The 19,703-nt window shown below is 38.0% G+C and overlaps 1 protein-coding gene across 1 annotated transcript; it reads right to left on the bottom strand.

Annotated features, from left to right (window-relative positions):
* Nucleotides 1–4,814: 4,814 nt before the first annotated feature.
* Nucleotides 4,815–14,842, bottom strand: lonrf3 (LON peptidase N-terminal domain and ring finger 3). Its single transcript, XM_023959350.1, has 12 exons — nt 14,064–14,842; nt 10,611–10,729; nt 10,402–10,524; nt 9,841–9,957; nt 9,551–9,749; nt 9,397–9,472; nt 9,201–9,315; nt 8,993–9,114; nt 7,973–8,131; nt 7,731–7,893; nt 7,493–7,642; nt 4,815–6,908 (listed from the first exon to the last, which is right to left on the bottom strand). Exons 1-12 carry the CDS (start codon nt 14,713–14,715, stop codon nt 6,750–6,752), a joined length of 2,154 nt encoding a protein of 717 aa, XP_023815118.1. The 5' UTR covers nt 14,716–14,842; the 3' UTR covers nt 4,815–6,749.
* Nucleotides 14,843–19,703: the final 4,861 nt, after the last annotated feature.

Here is a 19,703-nt window from a genome sequence, read left to right on the forward strand (position 1 = left end):
TCTCATTGACAGACAACATTTTTTTTTAGTCTTTTTTATGTATTTATTACAGTTTTTATTTGCAGGCATTTCTTACATCTCTCGTTATATCCCGAATCGGTGAGTTGCATACGCTCTGTAAAAGGCATCTTAAAGAAAATAATTTGTACCTGCTTGGAGTTTCTTCTTAATGTGCACGTGTGCATAAACAGCTAAAAAGGCTGCGTGATTCATTGTTTTGGTGAACAGGAAGCTGCAACAGCAGGACTGCTGCTGAACTTCTCCAGATGTCTTTTCTGGGTGAGTTGGGTAACAGCCAAGGGTAACAACACTGCTGCCCTACTTTTGAGGCAAACATCACTTTCACATGTGGCTCCAAACCGGATCGGCTAACGGTGTGCAGTGCGTGCACGAGTCCGTGCCAAATATCCATGGCGACGACTGTTTGGTGATGACCTTCTCGTTTTCAGTTATATAACTAACAGACTTGGAGGCAAAACAAAGGTCAGGAGAGTCTCCTTAACGTCACTGAAGGGGTACCAGGAACTTCAGTAAATCATTTAAACTTTGGCACAGACACAACATTTTTAAATTACCAACATTTCTATTGTGCATACATTACAAATTGCATGTTCTTTATTTAAAAAGACAATAAGATGTTGATGATCCGTGTCTTTCAGCTTTTAAAGTTCGCTATTAAATGTTCTGTTGATTAGCAATAATCCAGTTTTTATTTTATTTTATAAAAAGTCAATTACTGACTTTTCAGTCATTTTCCAAATGTATTGTTTTCAGTTTTATAAAATAATATATATTAATATTGTTTGCCAGTGCATAAAAAGTTGCACTAAAAAGATGTAAACTTTCATTAAACAGACTTAATTTTATTTTACATCCACAATTCTTTTTTGTTTTAGGGCTTCAGCTCAAAGTGTGGATGTGTCAAGTAAAATACAGATTTAAATATATATATCATATATTTTACATTTCCTATTGTACATTTTTTTTCTGTATTCAGTTAATAGCATTTCAATAAGGAGATGTCTTTGGAATGCAAATAATAAAGATGTATTGGTTATACAGAAATGTTCAAGTCTATTGATGGTTAGGCTCTGGTGGGATAAGCTCAGACCATAAATGGATAAACCCCAGAGCCATGAAAAAGTCCATGGGGAAGAACGGGGCACCAGAATCTAGATCTATGTCTAGATGAACATAAAAGATTAACCATCCGTGGATTTAAGAGCAGAAACATGATTGGCTGAGAAATGAAGATGGGGGATTCAGCTATTGGTTTAGAGTGAGGGCGTCATTTTTCTTTATTATTTTTGTTTTGTTTCTTTTAGTGAAGGCAAACAGGATGAGCTTACCCAGAACTGAGGTAGACCTTCCTTATTGAAATTGCGCCAAAAACTTCACAGAGAGAAGCCATTTATTTCGAAATTAATAATCAACTATATCTGCATAAACAATTTGAATGAAATTAAGTGAACTTTCTTCATCTCACAGAGAAATTCACTTGTTAAAGAAAAAAAATATAGATAGAACAACAAATCACCAAAGAAACAAACAACTGTAAATAAATAAGTTGGTAAATTTGGGAAAATTGACAAAATATCAGAAAAAAACGTTTCAACATGTTTCATTTACAAGTAGAGGCTCTTGCTGCTACATGTATAATGATTTAACTTTAATAATATGATGATATTCATCATAGCATGTATCCGTAACTTTTCATGTATTCTTGGCACTTTGAATTTAAACTATGACCTGCTGTGGAAATAAAGAAATCATCTAAAAAATTAAATACTTTAAGGATCAAATAAAAATCTGTTGTCTATTGATCCAGTTTCCAAACCTGCTTAATCACCTTTGAGGTCACAGGGTTGCTGGAGCCTATCTCAACTGTTGGGTGAAGGTGGATGCAGTTTGTCACACAGACATATACAAGCACACACCCATGTTCACACCTAATGAACAATCTCATTTTCAGTCAGCAATTGACTTATGAAGTATGTGCCTTAAACGCACAGGGGAAAACACACACACACAACAAAAACCAGCAGGGGTTTAAACCAGAGCCTTCTCACTGTGAAGTCAGAATGCTGACCACCACACCACTGTCATTCAGATCAGTTAAGTTAAGTAAGAAATCCAATCTCAAGGGTGTCTTTGTGGGCTGTACAAAGATTGTTGTGACTGGCTGGGGTCAGAAAGGACAGAGATGGAAAAACATAAAAACACGGGATCATCTGTCATCTGACATTAAGAGAACCATGCAGCGTAAACACGGGAAGTCTCCCCGAAATAAACGGCCTTCATTATGAAAACAAAACCTTTCTACAGAGTAAAGGGCAGCCCGGGAAGAAACCAGATCTACAGTGTTGTGTTTGGCACTCTCTCCTTTACTCTCACACCTTGTTTGTGTAAGATTCCTTATCTGACAGACTGACCTACATTTGCAGCTTATGTAACTCACCTTCCTGTCTGTAGGTCGATCTGCCTGCAGCTGCATGTTCAGGATTTTTTATTCTGAGTGACTGAAAAGTCTTGAAGCATATTGAGATAGTGACTGGTTTGGATCAGAAAGGAAAATTCTGCCAAATTCCAAATGTTGTAGCTCCTGACTGTCTCTCCGCTGGTGCAAATGTATTTTTAAGCTTATTTTTTAATCTAATTGTAATTTAATTAGCTTGTATTCCACCTGTAAAGAATTTGATCTGAGGAAACATAATCAGAATTTTAGCTACACGCTTGAAAGCAGAACACCAACCGTCACACACGCATTTGAGATTATTAAAAGATTAAAAAACTCAAAAGAGATTCTGGTGTTGGCACAAACCTAAATACTAAACCCCTAAACAGTAAAGCCATGTGATGAGTGTTTTTTTTTTATAAACTTGTTTCATTTTGTCATAATAAAAAATCGAGTCTATTTTAATTTTAACGGTGATGTTACTGTAATTAAAAAAAAACTGGATTCTGACTGTTTACTGTTCAGAAACGTAAGATATTTGAAGAACTTCTGATCCAAAGTAAAGTTCTAGAAAAGTTCTTTACAGGAAATAACTTTTAGTTGGAATTTCTGTTCTTTTCTAAGGTACTTAAAAATTTGTTTAGGTCCAAATATCTAAATATCTCTTCGAAAACAGTGTCTTATATAATCATCAGTATGGCTTCGGAGGACACGTTGGTTTTCATAGAGTTTGTAAACAAAATCACATCAAATTTAGACCACAAAAAACCCATAGTTGTTATATTTTTGGACTTGTCAAAGGCTTTTGACACCGTCAACCATGAAATTCTCTTTTCTAAATTAAAAAAATATGAAACACAAAATCCTGTTTTTAAGGTGGGTACAGAATTATTCAGAACAGAGGGGGCAATTTCTTTTTATTAATTTTCAGTGGTCAAAAGGAGGTGAGTTAGTTTGTTGGGTTCCACAAGGATCCATTTTGGGACCTCTTTTATTTTTATTATAGTAATGAGCTCACCAGTGCTTGTGAAAAATATGTTCCTTCCCACGTTTGTAAATGATCCAGATTTCAATTGTCTGAATTATCCAATATTTCTGATTGGTTTTAATTAAACCAACTTTCTCTAAATGTACACATTTGATGGTTTTTAGTAATAAAATGAATGCATTTAACTTTAGTAAATCAATAACTTATTGATGGCTTTTTATTAACCAAGTCATTCAAACAAAGATGTTAGGAGTGACTGTTCAGAAGTTAACTTGGAAAAATCATACTCAGAATATTTGTTAAAAAAAGTTATGAAATCTGTTGGTATTTTAACCCTTGTGCTATCTTAGATGACCTCACCCTTACTTTGACGTGTTCTCCCTACCTTGACAAAGGTGGATAAAGGTGGAAAGATTTCATGTAATCCATGGACAACAGTGAAAATCACAAATCATTGAAGAAAAAAGGTTCAGAGCACTGTCTAGTGGGTCTAGATGACCCAACTCCCAATGTTAAAGTGCCTGGAATAGCACAAGTGTTAAACAAAAATTACTTTTCTATACACACATCTTGCATGATGAAGCTGTACAAAAGTTTAATTTAGCCACACATTATCTACTCTAATATAATTTTGGGCAATACAAGATATTATTATTACACAAAAAAACATTGTTTCTGACGTATCATTAGTTATTCATAGATTGTCTCTATCCTTTATTCAAAAAGTATAAAATATTCACAATATTTTATGTAAATTCTTCTATATTTTTTGTCTTCATGTTTCAGTATCAGTCAATCAGCTGATTTTTTATGTATTCTTCCGATGTTCATGCCTATCCAACAAGACATTGTGATGATTTCCGTCTTCCTTTCTGTAGAACTGCCATCAATCAAAATGCAGTAAAGGGCCAAGGGGCCAAAGCTTTGGAATCATTTAAACTTTACTCTTAAATCTATTTCCTCACTTGAGAAATAAAAACAAACAAATAAAAAAAATTAACCAATACAAATTAAGCTTGCTTTGATAAACCATAAAAAATGAGGTGAAATGTAGTGTTTTCCTTTTGCTTCACATGATTATGTTTTGGGGGTCACACTGTCTCCTGCACAGACATATTTTAACTGTATTTGTCATATTATTTCATTTTATGAATGCAAATACAAAGATGAACTTTAAAAAAAAACCTTATTGGTTTCTGCATATGTATTTCTTGTAACTCTTTAAAATAAAATTTAAATTAATTTAAATTTGAATTGCTTTATGAAAAGGGGCCTAAACTTCATCCAGCGCCATTTTTAAATCTTGCCATTAACTGTATTTCTGTCATTTCATCAAATGAATTGAATGAAACCAAATAAAACATCAAAGGATTCCAGCTAGTATTTTTATTAAACATTTCATTATTTCCTCTCACCAGTTCACTCATTTCTATAACAGGGCAGCAGAATATTTCAAATGAGATGACATTTTCCCATAACTTCCACATCTCACTGGACCTATAATGGTGCTTAAATGATGGCTACTCCCTGGAATTTATAGGCTAACTATTTTCACATTTGTTTTAGTCTTCATAGGTAATAATAAAGAAATTTAGAAGGGAATAAGAATAACACTGATTATAAATAATGCCTATCTAGACACAAACTGAACACAAGTGACAAATTTGTTGTTATAATACACGGTTTTGTATTGTGACACATTCCAAGCATCTGGTTAAGGTGAAAAAAAAAATCCACATTTTCATATGACTAATTTTCCAGCATTGTATGGTTTTGGCCCTTTTACAATAACAATAGCGAATAGTCAAGACATGTGCAGTGAATCATAAACATGAAAACCCTTACAAAAGAGACAAATAAAAAAGAATCCACAGTAAACGCAAAGCGGGACTTTTGCATTTTTAGCTTTTTGCAACAACACAATCATGTGACAGACATCAGCAAGGCCTCAAGGTTTTTATGTCATTTATATGCTTTTATAGCAAATAGACTCATCTGAATTCAACTATATTCCGAATAAACTGCTTCCTATTTAAAACAAAAAAAAAGGGGGGGGGGGGGGCTGTTGAATGCCTTGTGTACAGAAGGCACTGGCCTTTTTCTCACACTCACATGAATGGAGATCATCTGCATGTCTGCTACATTATCACACGGATTTACCATCGTGATCAAAACCTCCTTTAAGTCCTCTGACCACAGCCGGACCAGAGCTTTAAGGTGGAAGTGCAAAAAAAGTTAGAATAAATATGCAATAAATAGCAATTTAAAAAAATCCCTAAATTCATGTGAATGATTCCACTAGTTCCTTTTTTCCCAGAAAGACTGCTGAGGGTGATTTAACTACATGAGGGGCCCAGAAATACAAACAAAACAACATTAAAAATGCAGCACTCATTTAAAACCCTGGAAAGATACCTGCCCTGAACAACAAAAAAAACAAAATAAAAAAAAAAGCAAAAGTTTTATTTCTGAAACCACCAGCAGCTGCTGTATCAGCTTCACACTGAACTGATAACTCAGATGTCTGCAAAAAAAAAGGGGAAGGGTAAAACCTTTGGAAAGTGAGCAGCTTTTCTTTGTGAAATGTAAACAATGTCACTGCATGCATTAATTCAAAAATAAATAAAACACACACACGCACACACAAAAGCATGATTAAAATTAAAGCACAGCAACGTGTAACGCTCCAGTCTGATCTTTGGGATGAAAGAAATGGAAGGAAGCTAGGAAGGCGGAAGACAGAAGTCTGATTATTCCCAGACAGGAAAGGTGTCCATGCAATCTGGAGTTAGCATTTATTTCAATTTAATGGTTTATTTTATCATAAATACAACAAAAGATTCCAATAATTGTCATTGATGGTCACAAATCTGTCTCATTTTACCTTAATATTGAGCCCTGACTTATAATTCAAGTATTTATTATTTGATTAAAGGAAAATATAATCTTTTATTGTTTTGAATTTTTTTTTTCCATTTCTAAACTGTAGGGCCAAATAGGAACAGATGCTGAACAGATGAAACTCAGTGAAAGCATCGCCTCAGAAAATGACTTATTCTATTCTTAGACAAATCTGTGAATGATGATGGCAGAAAAAATGAGATAAGCCTCCAGCTTTGTGCGTCATGAAGAGAAAACGGTGCACAGAAAGTCTCCCAGAGCTAAAATATTTCTATTATTGCTGTTTCAGGTTGGCAGCTGATATGTAGACAAAGTCCATGCTACCACTACGAGGAGAAAAAGTCTCTGTGCATCAAAGGGAAGAACGGGGCGGTTGCTGCTTTGTGAAGGATGAGCGTGGCGCTTTCACCGGTGCTTGTTCTGCGCCATAAAGAGCAGGACTTTGCGGATGCCGCTGAGACGATCTTTCAGAGAAGTGAGGGCAAGAAAGGGCAGCTGGGCCCGACCCTCCAAAGGCAGAACAGCCAACAACCACCAACACCACGAGGGACCGTTGGGATTTGCCTGTGAAGACACAGAGATGCTGTCAGCGGCTTTTGCTTCATCTCAGAAATCACAAAAATCTGGTAGAACAGAATCAGATTAAATGAAAATGGTGTTTTTGGTGTTTCTAACATGTTCTTTTTTCTCAAGATGGAGGACATTTATAAAAAAAAAAAAAAAAAAAGCTCAGAATTGCATTTCAGAGTATTTCTTTATTCAAATTGTTGTGAATCAGGAGGAGTAGACAAATAACTGTATTAAGAAAAATAACTTTAAAGCCGCTGAAAAATAAGTTTGTGTGTATTTGATGACTTGATAAAACTCTTCTCTGGTTTTTCACCATCAAGCTTTGAGACATTTGGGCTTCATGGGGAGAAATAACAGGCTTATTATTAATATAGAAGCCAAAAACGACAAATTTGGAAGCCTGTTTAAAAATTAAAAGTTAATGGAGCCGGAAACAGTTCACCAGTTGTCCACTAGAGGGCTGTGCAAAAGCCAGTCCTCTTCTGATTCTAACACTACATGGTCAAACTTTAAAACAACAGAAAAAACAACAAAAACAAGCACACATCCAGGTTGCTTAAAAATATGAGGAGGGGTACCTGAAGTTCAGAGTCTTTCTCAGGCATGGGTCCAAAATGTCCTTCGATTCGTTCCTTCTGTTCCACTTTTAGAGAGTTAACCCAAACCAGGGCCAGCTCATACACCACATCATTGAGCGACTGTAGTTCACGCTTTTCTACGCCCTCAACCTGCACACAAACACACACACACACTTGAGCGATAAATAAAATCCCCTGCCGATTTTCCCTTCTTCCTCCAAGTCGTTCTTCTTCGTACCTTCACATCCTCCAGGTATTCGATATCAGCCGTGTTGTATCCATCCCTCTCGCTGTGCTGAATGACTTTAAACCTCCGCCTGCCAATTGTGTCAACCACCGAACGGCCATCCGAGAAAAACTTGACGTCTCGAATCTCCAACAGACAACCGTAGTCGGCAAACCTGCAGGCAAAGAGAGGGCGGGTCAGGCTTGCTGTGCCAATCAAACCCTTGAGGTCCCTGCTGCTGCCGTGGCACTGACCCTTTGAGGTCGTCTCCTAGACACATGCCGAAACAGTTCGTTCCCGTCTCCATACACCGTCGGATCATCAGTCGGTAGCAGGGTTCGAAGATATGAAGAGGGCACGGAACAGTCGGGAAGGCCATGGTGCACACAAAGATAGGCACATTCTTGTTAAGACTGCAAAGAAACAAGAAAAAGAGACCAAATAAGAGAGAAGTCTTAAACAAACTGCACTTTTACAGCACTTTGGTTCATTTACATCTGACATGTCCAATGTCCGTACCGCAGGCTCCTATCATATAATCAAAAATATACGTCCGCTTTCAAAATTTGTTCGATTTTCTGACATGATAATAGCAATCCTGTGGCTACTTGATCTTCAGAGCCTTAAGAGATAAACAAGAAGAACGGAAATTATTTGTTTCTTGTTTAAAACCCACAGCGGATTGTACTTCTGAATAAGATACATATTTGTGCTATTTTCCTGCTCCCTGGATTTAAATTTAGAGTATTTCATAATGTGTAACCTTTAATATGAACCCAGAGTTAATGTTGACAAAAGCTTTTATTTTTCCCCAGACAGACATTTTCTTTATTTTCTTTCTGGTTTTCAAATATAAAATTCACAGCAATTTTGGTTAAAAAAAGGCATTTGTTTTATATAAAAGAAATGAAAGTATCTGATCACAATAAAATTAATATTAAATAGTTCATGGGCATTCAGTTTTAGTGGTTAGTAGGCCTGCACAATAAATCGCAAATGTATCGTTATCACAATATCAAGCTGTGCAATTGTCATCGCACTATTGATCAATAATATCGCATATGGAAAGTTTTCCTCACATGGTGCAGCCCTAGACGTCAGCCAATCATCCTCCTCACCGTGACATACTAATAAGACGTCATTAGTGTTCTGTTTTTATAAATAGGTCTCAATGAGCAAATGTAACATGTGATATATGCATGTTTTAAAGTAAAATAAAAGAATTTAAATTTAAAATAAATAAGCTAAATAGGAGTGACAGGGGGAAAACTTACTTGGAGAGCTCAGCCATCTCCTCCAGGTGGATTTTCTGCCTTTCTATGAACGCGGACGGAAGATACTTGGATATCAAGTTCTCCATTAACACCGTCTTACAGTACTGCCTCTGGACCAAGTACTGCAGAGAGATGGAGATGAGAAACAATAAAATAAAAGTCCAACCAGGAAGGGGCGTTCTCCCTCTGTGTGGACTTAAGCCAGTACCTCGCTCAGCTCCTCCTTGCAGAGTGGACACTTTGGGTTGTGGTCGAGACATCTCTCCAGACACTGAAGACAGAAAGTGTGACCGCACGGCGTCGTCACCGGCTCGTAGAACAGTCTGGATGGGAAAGGCACCACATGCTGTTAAATATTTAGGTGAAAGGTTTGCTCACTTGGTGAGTTCTTCCTTAAATCTCACCTCATACACAGAGAACATTCCAGATCTGTGGGGTCCAGGACGTCCACTGATAAAGAAATAGACCCCTCTGCTGGCTCTAAATAGAGATTGTCAGACAGTTAATAACACAAAACTTTGTTTTAATTTGACAAATTCTCATTGGTTGCGTGCTCACCAGGCTTGGATTTCTTCTGGTCGTCGGCTTCCTCCTGCCGTTCTTCCGCCTCTTCTGAGCCTCTTCGTTTCCGTTTCAGGAGGCGGCAGCGGTCCACCCTCCAGGTCTGAGGCTGCCGGACAACCTCCTCTGAACCTTCCAGACCCGGGAGGCCGCAGGAAAAACTGGATTCTGAAGACAGCGCGGCAGGAATGCCGGTCTGGAGACAAACATCATGAAGGGTTCATGAAGAAGTGGCAAAAAGAAAAAGAGCATGAACTGATTCCATCATTCAGAGGTTGCAGCTTTACCTGGAAGGGAGTGGTGATGCAGCTTTTGATGTGCGCTCTGCAAGACAGCGAGTTGGAATAATCCGAGATGCGCTCAGAGACCTGATCCGTGACTGGAGACAGGAAATTACTCAGGAGCTGGAAAGAGCCAAAAAAAAACGTGTTAATGGTGATGGAAAATTACAATTCCTTTGTTTCAAGACCCACTCCAATCATCTTTTGATCTAATTTACAATTTCCCAGAGGTCTTATAATTCGGCCGTTTGTGGCCAAAATCTGCACAGCGGTAATAGCAGATATTCACCTCTGAGTTGGGGATTGGCACTAAACAACCCCGCCCCCTCTTCCCCTCCCCATTGCGGAGCCGAGCATGGCGCAGGAGTATTTTTTACATCACAACAGCATTTTTTCATCTGCTCCTGATTCACAATGATCCGAATATAGCAATACTCATAAGTACAATTTTAGTTTTCTTAATACATGTCCAAAAGAACCTGTCAAAAGCCCGGTTTTTCATTAGGGTGGGTCTTTAAAACAGAGACAAGCTAGATTAAGACAAGATTCTGAGACTGTGCTGTTTACCTTAAGAGCTTCGGTCTTGGCCAGTTTGCAGTCCGGCTCGATGGACAAACTGACCAGGTATTCTCTCAGAGCCTCATCTGTCCTGCCCAGAGACACTAAGGCCTGAGCCTTACGAACATGACCCTGGAAAAAGACAAACAAAGATAAACTTATTTTACCTCCAATCTAATAAATAAGAGCCTGCATGTGAGCTGTTTGACTTGTCTTACCCTGGACCAGTGGGGCCTCAGCCTGCAGGCCGTCTCAGCGTCTCTCAGGGCTTTTTCAAAGTTTTTCAGACTGGAGTGGATCTGCGATCGGTTGCTGAAGAGTATGTGGTCTGTGGGCGCTGAGAAGGAGAAGAACTTGAAATATGACTGGTTCTAGATTTATCAGTCTAGAAAAAAGTGTATTCATCCAAGATTTTATTTATTTTTTTCCATTGCAACTAAATAATAAACAATATTTGCAATAGCATTTGATTTCTTTTAAGATAATAATAAATAATGACACATGAGTGAATGCAGCCATAACCATAAAAACATATCTACAGTTTTATGGGGGAAAAATGTTTGTTATAATAATAATCTATTTGTCTTCTATCATCAAAAATGAAAAAAAGATGATAATATAATGTCTAAGGTTATAACAGCTGAGATAATGAACATTACAAAATCTGTTATGCAAAATTTTTGCCTTACAAAACTATCAAGGTCACCCAGATTTTTGGTTTCATAACTGTACAGGCGAATGCAAATGTCTCGGTTATGGAGGAGCAGAGTGTTTCCTTCCACCGCTCCTGCTCGGCGGTCACTCGTCTCCTCAAACCAGAGGGGAGGTCTTAGTATTTTCACGGAGAGGAACGGATGGCTGAGGTTTTATGGCGTTGCACGTGAATCCGCTCAATCGACTGCAGCTAATTATACATGTGAGGTGGTGCTGGTGAGCCTCATGCTGGTCTGCAGCATGCCTCAACACAAACCCCAGCCTGTTCCTCCTCACCCAGACCCTGGTCTGAAACAAGAGACGAGGGCAGGGGCGCCTTTCTGAGAAACATAAACAAATATGTTTCTGATATTAGCTTGTTGTTATATCTAAAGGTTCAGGCAGATTTTAGAGGCATTGAAGGCTCCTGCCCTGAATACCCCAACCTTCTGTGTCTCTTTGGTCCCTGGTTGCCGTGTTTTAACCTAAATAGCAGAAATGACAGCGGAGGTCGCATCCCAGTTCCTGCTTTGTGAAACACCTCTTTGAAGGGGTCAACTTCCCGCGAACGACCAAGTTAAATCGAGCAGCTCCATAAAGAGGCTGAGCTGCCGCAGCACAGCGCTGGAAAAGCAGGTCAGGCCAGGAATTCCAGCACAAACGGCCTCCTCCTCCTGCACTGAAGGACTCGACCTCCCCATCATCATCAGACGTCTTACATTCATTAATCAATTAAAAAAAGGTTTCTGAACCTCCAAAAGTAAAACAGAGGTTTACTTCCCTCTTAAGATGTATAGACATATATGGATTGTAGTCCTATGAATGGTACTTTTTGCTCATTAATTTACTGGTTCCATAAAATATAAAAATAAAAAAAAATTTTTGTTTGGTCACATTCTTCACCATAGATCTGGTGTTCTTTTCAACTATTTAATTCCATTTATCGTACTTCAGTATTTAGTTACTATTGTTCATTTTAACTAGAGTTAAATGTTTTTTAATAACCCTACTTTCTTACTCTTACCTCTTAAACTTCCAGAGAAATCAGCTCTACCCTATGGTCAGACAGGTCTTTCAGCACAGTTGAGTCTAAAATATTTACCAGTAAAAACATTTTACGCCAGTAAAGTAACTTTTCACTGTAAATTAAACAACAGATAATTAGTTTTTATGTCTTCATGGTAAGGTTATCTTGCGCTTTTAGCATCTAATCTGTCAATTAAGTTAAGCACCATGAAAAATTGTTTTATTTCAAGCTCTGAAACTAATTTTTAGCAATTATTTTAAAATAAATAAGCATGTTTTTGCAGAATATGATACCATTTTTTAATTGAAGATTTAAATTGATTAGAAAGCAAATTATTCTTGACATTGTTTCCCATCTTTAGGGGTTTTCTCAATCCCTGATTCAGTTGATCAACAGAATGAGGTGTTCTCCCTTAAAAGCCTTCTTCCTATTAGCTCATAAACCAAACACAGTGCTGGTCTTTTTGGGCGTAAACTAATTTTACATTTTTATGTTATTGGTACTTTTTTCCATTTTATTTGGTTCAGTTAAAGCAATTAAAACAGCTGAAATGGGTCAACATGGGTAAAATCATTTTGAATGCTTGTAGTGGACAAAATGATGAGTTTACTTAAAGCAATGTAAAAAATAAGAGAAAAAAAAGATCATAGAAATATATGATTCAATTTGAGGTATTAATTAATACATTAAATAGAAAATAAATAACAGAAAGGTCTGCTACCTATAATTGCTCTTAATCACACTGTATTCATTTAATATGATTGTCAAATATGTAATTTAATAACGTTTGAGCATTTTAAATGGAACGGGAAGAAGTCAATTTACAAAATCCCACCCCATATTTTGTTTCACTGATATTATTTACACTTATACTGAACTTATATAACATATGGGTCATTTTATAATTAGGGGTACATTTCATGTCAAACAAAAATATCAGTTGACCTTATAGATAAGTACACTATATGTTTCCATAGTATACACCCTGAATGTGCTAAATGGATTGATTACAAGCTCAAATATTTATCAAAATGAATATTTGATTTGTTATATCATCAACGTGTTATGGACAAATGTTGTGTAATGCTAAGGATATATAAACACACTATCCATTTGATTTAAAACCGTTTGAGTCCATTAACGAGATGTTTTGAGTTTAATCTGTCCAACTGACCTGAAAAATATGACTTTTGAGCTTTACATTCATGGGATAATGTCTCAGAGGATGAAACTTTTTTCCCACATTAGTCCACATTACACTGAATGTTTGGAGTTATTCGCCTTTTTTTTTTTTTACATTTTATTCAACATATAAGAGATTTATGGCACAAAAACCACTTGTAACAAACAAAGTTGACAGGACAGAAGACCAGAGGGAATCATTAAAAATAAAAAATGTATTTCTTAACCGATTAATTCAGTTGAACTGATATAAATATAGCATCTATTTATTATTATTATTATTTTACTTGCATTTCTCAGTTTACAGGTGTAAAGCTGTTCTTGCCCCTACCGGTGGAGGCGTCCGGTGTGTATGTGCCGCCGTCCGGCCTCTGGCGCCGCCGGGGTCGTTCTCCTGAACGCCGGTAACACCCGTGACCCACATTCGTGCTGTGTAGTTTAACCGTTACACAATAGAGGCGGGATACGTGCTTACGCAATGGTTGGTCTCGTACTAGCCCAGCCTACATAACCGCGTTATCCAACACACATGATGGTGACGGGGCTCGGATGCCTGGAAAGAGGCCGCGAGCCGCTGTTCCCTCCCCTCCCCACCGCCTCCGCCCTCCGGGCTGCAGTTCATGACCCACTTACGGGGCTGGATGTGCTGCCGCAGCCGAAAACCAAACCAAACCAAAGCCAGTTCATCACCAGACGAGTTTGTCACGTTTTAGTTTTAAATAATAATTTTAAAAAACTTTATTTATAAAGTATAAGTTTAGAAGTTTACCGAGCAGTACGGCTTGGTTGTACTTGTCCAGCGCCGCTTCCATCCTCCGCTCGGCGTACAGCCCGTTCCCCTCCCGCCTCAGCCGGCCGGCCCGCTGCAGCTCCGGGAACCACTTGCTGAGCAGGTTGCAGAGGACCACGTTGACCCGGTAGCTCTGGACGTCCGCCACCCTGGAGCTGGCCTTGCACTCCTTACACACCACCGGCCGCTCCTTCTCCTTCTTCTCCCGCTCCAGGCATTTTCTGCAAAAGCAGTGTCCGCACGGCAGCGTGACGGGCTCGAACAGGAAGCCAAGGCACATCCCGCAGGAGATGAGCCCGCGCCCGGACTCGCCTACAGCCCGGGCCGCCTCCTGCTCGGCGGTCCGGCGGTCTTGTGTCCGGATGTTGCGGATGAGGTAGTCCATCAGGTTAGCCAGGTGAGCCGGTCGGAGTTTTTCAATCTCCGAGGCTTGTCGGTAGACCTCGAACGCGTCAGAGATTTTATCCCCGAAAGCGAGCGCGTCCGCCCGCTTCACCATCAGCTCCAGCCGGCTCTCCGCTTCTCCGAGACACGCCAGCTGACACTCGTAAATTTCCGCCGCCAGGTCGAAGTTTTTCGCCCGGAAAGCCTGAGCTGCGAGGTGCAGCATACTCTCCCGCTCTGAGCCCATAGATAGGCAGCTTTACTGGATGAAGTCTGGTCTCCGGTCCGAGTCCAGCATGACTGACCTGAAGCGCTGCTCTGCTCCGCCTGTGAAGAACACAGAGCTCCTATGGGCTTCTCAATGGACCGAGACGCGAGAAGAAAAAAAAAGCTTATGTAAAATTGGGTCATGTGACCTCAGGCGAGCGCTCTGATTGGCTAAAAGTTTGAAAAAATGGTTACAAAACAATCCCACATGTAATAGTGTCGGTGACGGGCCAAGGGGCAGGACTCTGGTGCCCGACTGACCTGCATGCGGGATTCCGATAAACAATGACGGGACAGAGCTGCATGCAGGCTTGCAGCCCCGCACTTCACCTGCCAGGGGGTCAAATTATATAAATTAGTTTCCTAAGAAATATGTCAGGTATATAATATGAATTATTCAATCACTGTGTGTGGTGTGACCTACAAAAATATAAATGTGACCTATCCAGTCATTTTAACGTTAAAACCTATAGATATAACCTATACGTTTTTGTTACGATATTGCTGCAAGAACACAACATATTATTTTTATTTTTTCAGGTAGGTTTTACTCCTTTAATTTTTAAAAGTGTTTTTTTAAGAGGCCACTCAATGCTGATCTATGAATCGAATAGTTTAGAGGAACAAATGTTTAGAGCAGTGGGCAAAACATTAAATAACTAAAATAAATAATTTCCTTTCTATTAAGCTTGTCAAAACTTGATCAAGATATAAAAAACGATAAATCCAATTACCTTACAAATACATACAAAAAACTCTTTATAAAACAACAATAATTAATAAAATAAAGGCAAAAAAATAAGGATAGAGGATGAGTAATATTCCAGAATTACAAAAAGCCTTTTTAATAGTTTGTCTTTACACGTACGTGCATATGAATTAAGACATAAATACAAATAAGAAAGTTGAGCACAATTAATAAAAAATCAACTTAAAATGGTAAAATTGTTGCACAAATAATTTAACATTAAAAAACAAACAAACACCTAATTCAAGTGGAAAGCCATCTGTAAATGATTCAAATTGAGAGAATAAAGACCATATCCAATAAAAATGTGCGATCTTGCGGCATTTTTCTGCTCACATGTGCATTTCTGATTAATTCTTTATTCAAGTTGCTGTGAATCAGGAGCAGATGAATGCAGTTTGAAAAAGATAGTAGTGTGATGTCACAAATACAACGGGCAAGCCACAAGCTCCCTTCTCTGCTTCATTCTGATGCATCCACTTGCAGACAAATAGTTCCGCGTACGTCTTTGTTTCCCTCGTCTCAGCCGGAAAGCAGATGAAAACTGTACGGCTGGATAACTCGGATATTTGCCGCCATTTTTGCTGCACCGCTAATGCAAGGTTGGGGGTGTGAGGGGCTGTAAGCTGGCGGAAGAGCATGTAAACGGATACCTCTCAGCAGCAGGGAAGGGGGTGAGGTTGCTCCACGCCAGCAGTCCCACCCACAACACAGAATCAAATTTCGCATTAACTACTACCGCTATGCAGTAACTATGTGCTATAGAAATCAACATTTTGTTGTTGTTGTTTTTTTTTTAGTTAAAAACGTCATTATCATCATCAAAAGACCACTGGGAGTGCTCTTAAAATAGATCAAAGGATGATCAAAGTGGGACTTGAAGTGATGAAATAAAGGAAAGGCTGGTTTCTTATAAGAACAGCTTTTTTGCTCCTGATCGTAAATGTGTTTAACAATATGATAATATGCCATTATACTATTTTAGACATCTCCTCTTGTTTAGGGGAAATACACAGAGTTGAGTAAACTTTTAGGACAGCTCATTTGTTGAGGCTAGGAAATTGGTGTTCTCATGTGCAATGAGACAACCGTAAAATATGAGGGTCATCCAAGGCAGAATCAACAATGCTGTGCTTATGTGGTGGAAAACCTGCAGGAAACCTAAAGCCACTCAGCTCTGACACAGATTTTACATCAGAACTGAGGGGCGTAGGTGCAAAGATCATTTCCCGGTGTGTCAGACGGCACAATAAAAGCAGGAAGCATTGCAAAACACTGAGTTATCAAAGCACGACACCGTCACAGAGTAAAGCTGGTTTTATAACAGCTTGAATAACCAGTCGAGGAAAATGAAAGGTGAGCAGAAACCTTAATTTGTGACTACTTTAATATTTTCAGAAATAATTAAGGCTACACCTACTTGATTTGATCAAAATGTTGACTTTCAGGTGAGCAAACGGACTGCTTAGACCTCTTTTCCTTCCTTTACATGAAGGTAACTCACACCGTAAACATGATCTCTGGCCAACCTGGCATTCAAAGCTCATCGCTACCATTTCAAGTAGGATGAAGACAAGTTATGTAAAGGTGATGGGATTGCCCCTGAACTGGGTCTAACACGGTACCTTTGACCCGGCCTGAAACTGCAGACTCCAAATAAAAGCTGCTCACTCGGGCCAGTCTGAGTGTGTGAGGATTACAGGTCACAGTGTGTCAGTGTCCACCGCGGGAGTAGCTGTAACTGGTAATATAGGTCGTCCGGTCTAGCCCGTGAACTCAATCCCACAGGCAGACGCAGGACTCCAACTGACATGCAGCTGCACACGGGAGCAGACTGACACACATGAGGATGCAGACGGACTGACATATATGTCAACGAGGACGCAGTGTTACGTAATCAAATAAGAAAGCACAGGCTCACTGTCAGACTCATGTCTGCACAGCTCGAAGGGTACCTTGGAGTCAGGGCTGCTACCTGCTAACACGCTGAAGTCTGAAAGGTGGAAGGAAACATTTATGGAGAACGATCAGTGGCTTAGTGATTGAAATGTCTGAAAATACATGAAATCCCTGTAAAACTATGAACTGGAATCTTCTATTCTACACAGAAAGACAAGCAGTGCCATTTTTACTCTTTAACCCTTGTGCTATCCTAGGCACTTTAGCATTGGGAGTTGGGTCATCTAGACCCACTAGACAGTGCTCTGAACCTTTTCTCTTCAATGATTTGTGATCTTCACTGGTGTCCATGGATTACATGAAATCTTTCCACCTTTATCCACCTTTGTCATGGTAGGGAGAACACGTAGATGTAAGGGAGGGGTCATCTAAGAAAGCACAAGGGTTAATTCTTTTTTAAAGTCTAAATATTGTTTTACAGATGGTTCAGACAATAAATAAACTAAAAAAATGTGACAAAATAAAAGCTCAATTTTACTATACGACCAAGTATAAAATGGATAGGTAGAATGAAAAATATATGATGCAAATATAAAGTATGTTAAACTATGAGGTAGTAGGGGGAAATGCTCTTATTGGGTCTTTTTTTTTAACCTTTATTGTATTTGAAATAAATGTCTAAAATCAAAGAAAAGCATGGAGGATAAAACGTACAAGAAAATATCTGTTGTTTATTTTTTCCATTTTCAATTATGATTTTTTTTATAACCAATTTTGCATTTGCATTTTTAAAAGGGGATGTATATTGACTGACCAAAGAATGATTTTCAGCTATTATATATTTTTTACCTAAAGTTAGGTGTTTATTTATCACTTTTTGAATCAACTATTGTCTCTGCTGGAATAACAATTTCCCCAAAACCAGAAATTTCAAAATAAGTCACTTGTTTCTTCTTCTGATACAGTCTAAAGGCCTGAAACTCCACTCATGTTGTCAGTATTTAATATAAATTAAATAATCTGTTTGATTTCAAACAATCCTTTGTTGCTTTTACCTTTCTCAATTTAGAGAAATTTTCTAAAAAAGATTGTACCTAAAATCAGAAATATAAATTGATTGGGAAAAGCTTTTTCTGATTCTCTCTTTTTGAAGGAAACATTAAAACTAGTTTTTACTTGCTGCTTGTTTTTAGACAACAGTTAGGCAAACTTTCTGTAAAAAAATGAAACGTCATCGTTTGAGGCTCAAGATCATCACAGAGCTCTTCCATTTGGAAAACAAATTCTTAATTTGTAGACACATCAGGAAACTCAACAAACTTTTTAGTCATTCATGTTACACTGGTTGATCAAATTACCAAGTTAGAGGTCTATAGAATTTCTTCGGTTCTTTTTACCATCTATTTAAACGACCTTGATAGAGGTATCATTGATAAACTGCACCTATATGCTGATGATACCATCTTGTACACTTCAGCACTTTCAATTTAGCTTGCCACATCATAGCTCCAATCAGCTTTTAATCAGCGGCAGAACACCTTTTATCATTTAAAACTGGTTTTAAACTCTAACAAGACTAAATATATTCTGTTCTCGAAAAGCAAACCAAACTCCAAAACCTGCCCCCAATTACTACAAAAGGACATTAATTGAACTGGTAACAGAATAAAAATACCTTGGTATTTTCATTGATGACTGTCTAACTTTTAAACCACATGTTCAGAAATGGGCTAACAGGCTGAAACTAAAATTAAGGTTTTATTTTAGAATCAAATCATGTTTATCATTTGAAGCCTGTAAGAAGGAAGCGAATTTATATAATCCCACCCCGTTATACCGTAACCATTTTACTATATGATTTATCAATATCCGGTTCCTAGCTTTTATCAGACAGAATTAAGAATCATAAAGTATCAATAAAGCACATGACAAAGATGAATTACTTAATTGTAATGTAAAAATAACTATTTTAGAAATCAACATGGCAAATGCAGATCAGTTGTCTAGAATATATGCAGATTATGTTACTTATAAAAGTCATTCATATGCTAAAAAAAAATACTATATCTGTAAAATAGACAAAACACAGTTTCAGAGATTTTCATAGCAAAATTTCATCAAGTACCAAAAGTTAAAAACGTGCAAAATTATGTTACATTAGGAAAGATTTTTGAATCAATTAATCAATTTTTGGAGCAAGTGAAGTAATATCATTAAAAGTCAATCAATTTAACCATTTTCAATAATTGATTAATCATTTATGTTACAATTTTTTTGTATTTTTTATTTTTTTATAATAAAGTAATGCTGTAAGGGAAAAT

This window comes from Oryzias latipes, chromosome 10 (genome assembly GCF_002234675.1).
Source record: "Oryzias latipes chromosome 10, ASM223467v1".
Lineage (NCBI taxonomy): Eukaryota > Metazoa > Chordata > Actinopteri > Beloniformes > Adrianichthyidae > Oryzias > Oryzias latipes.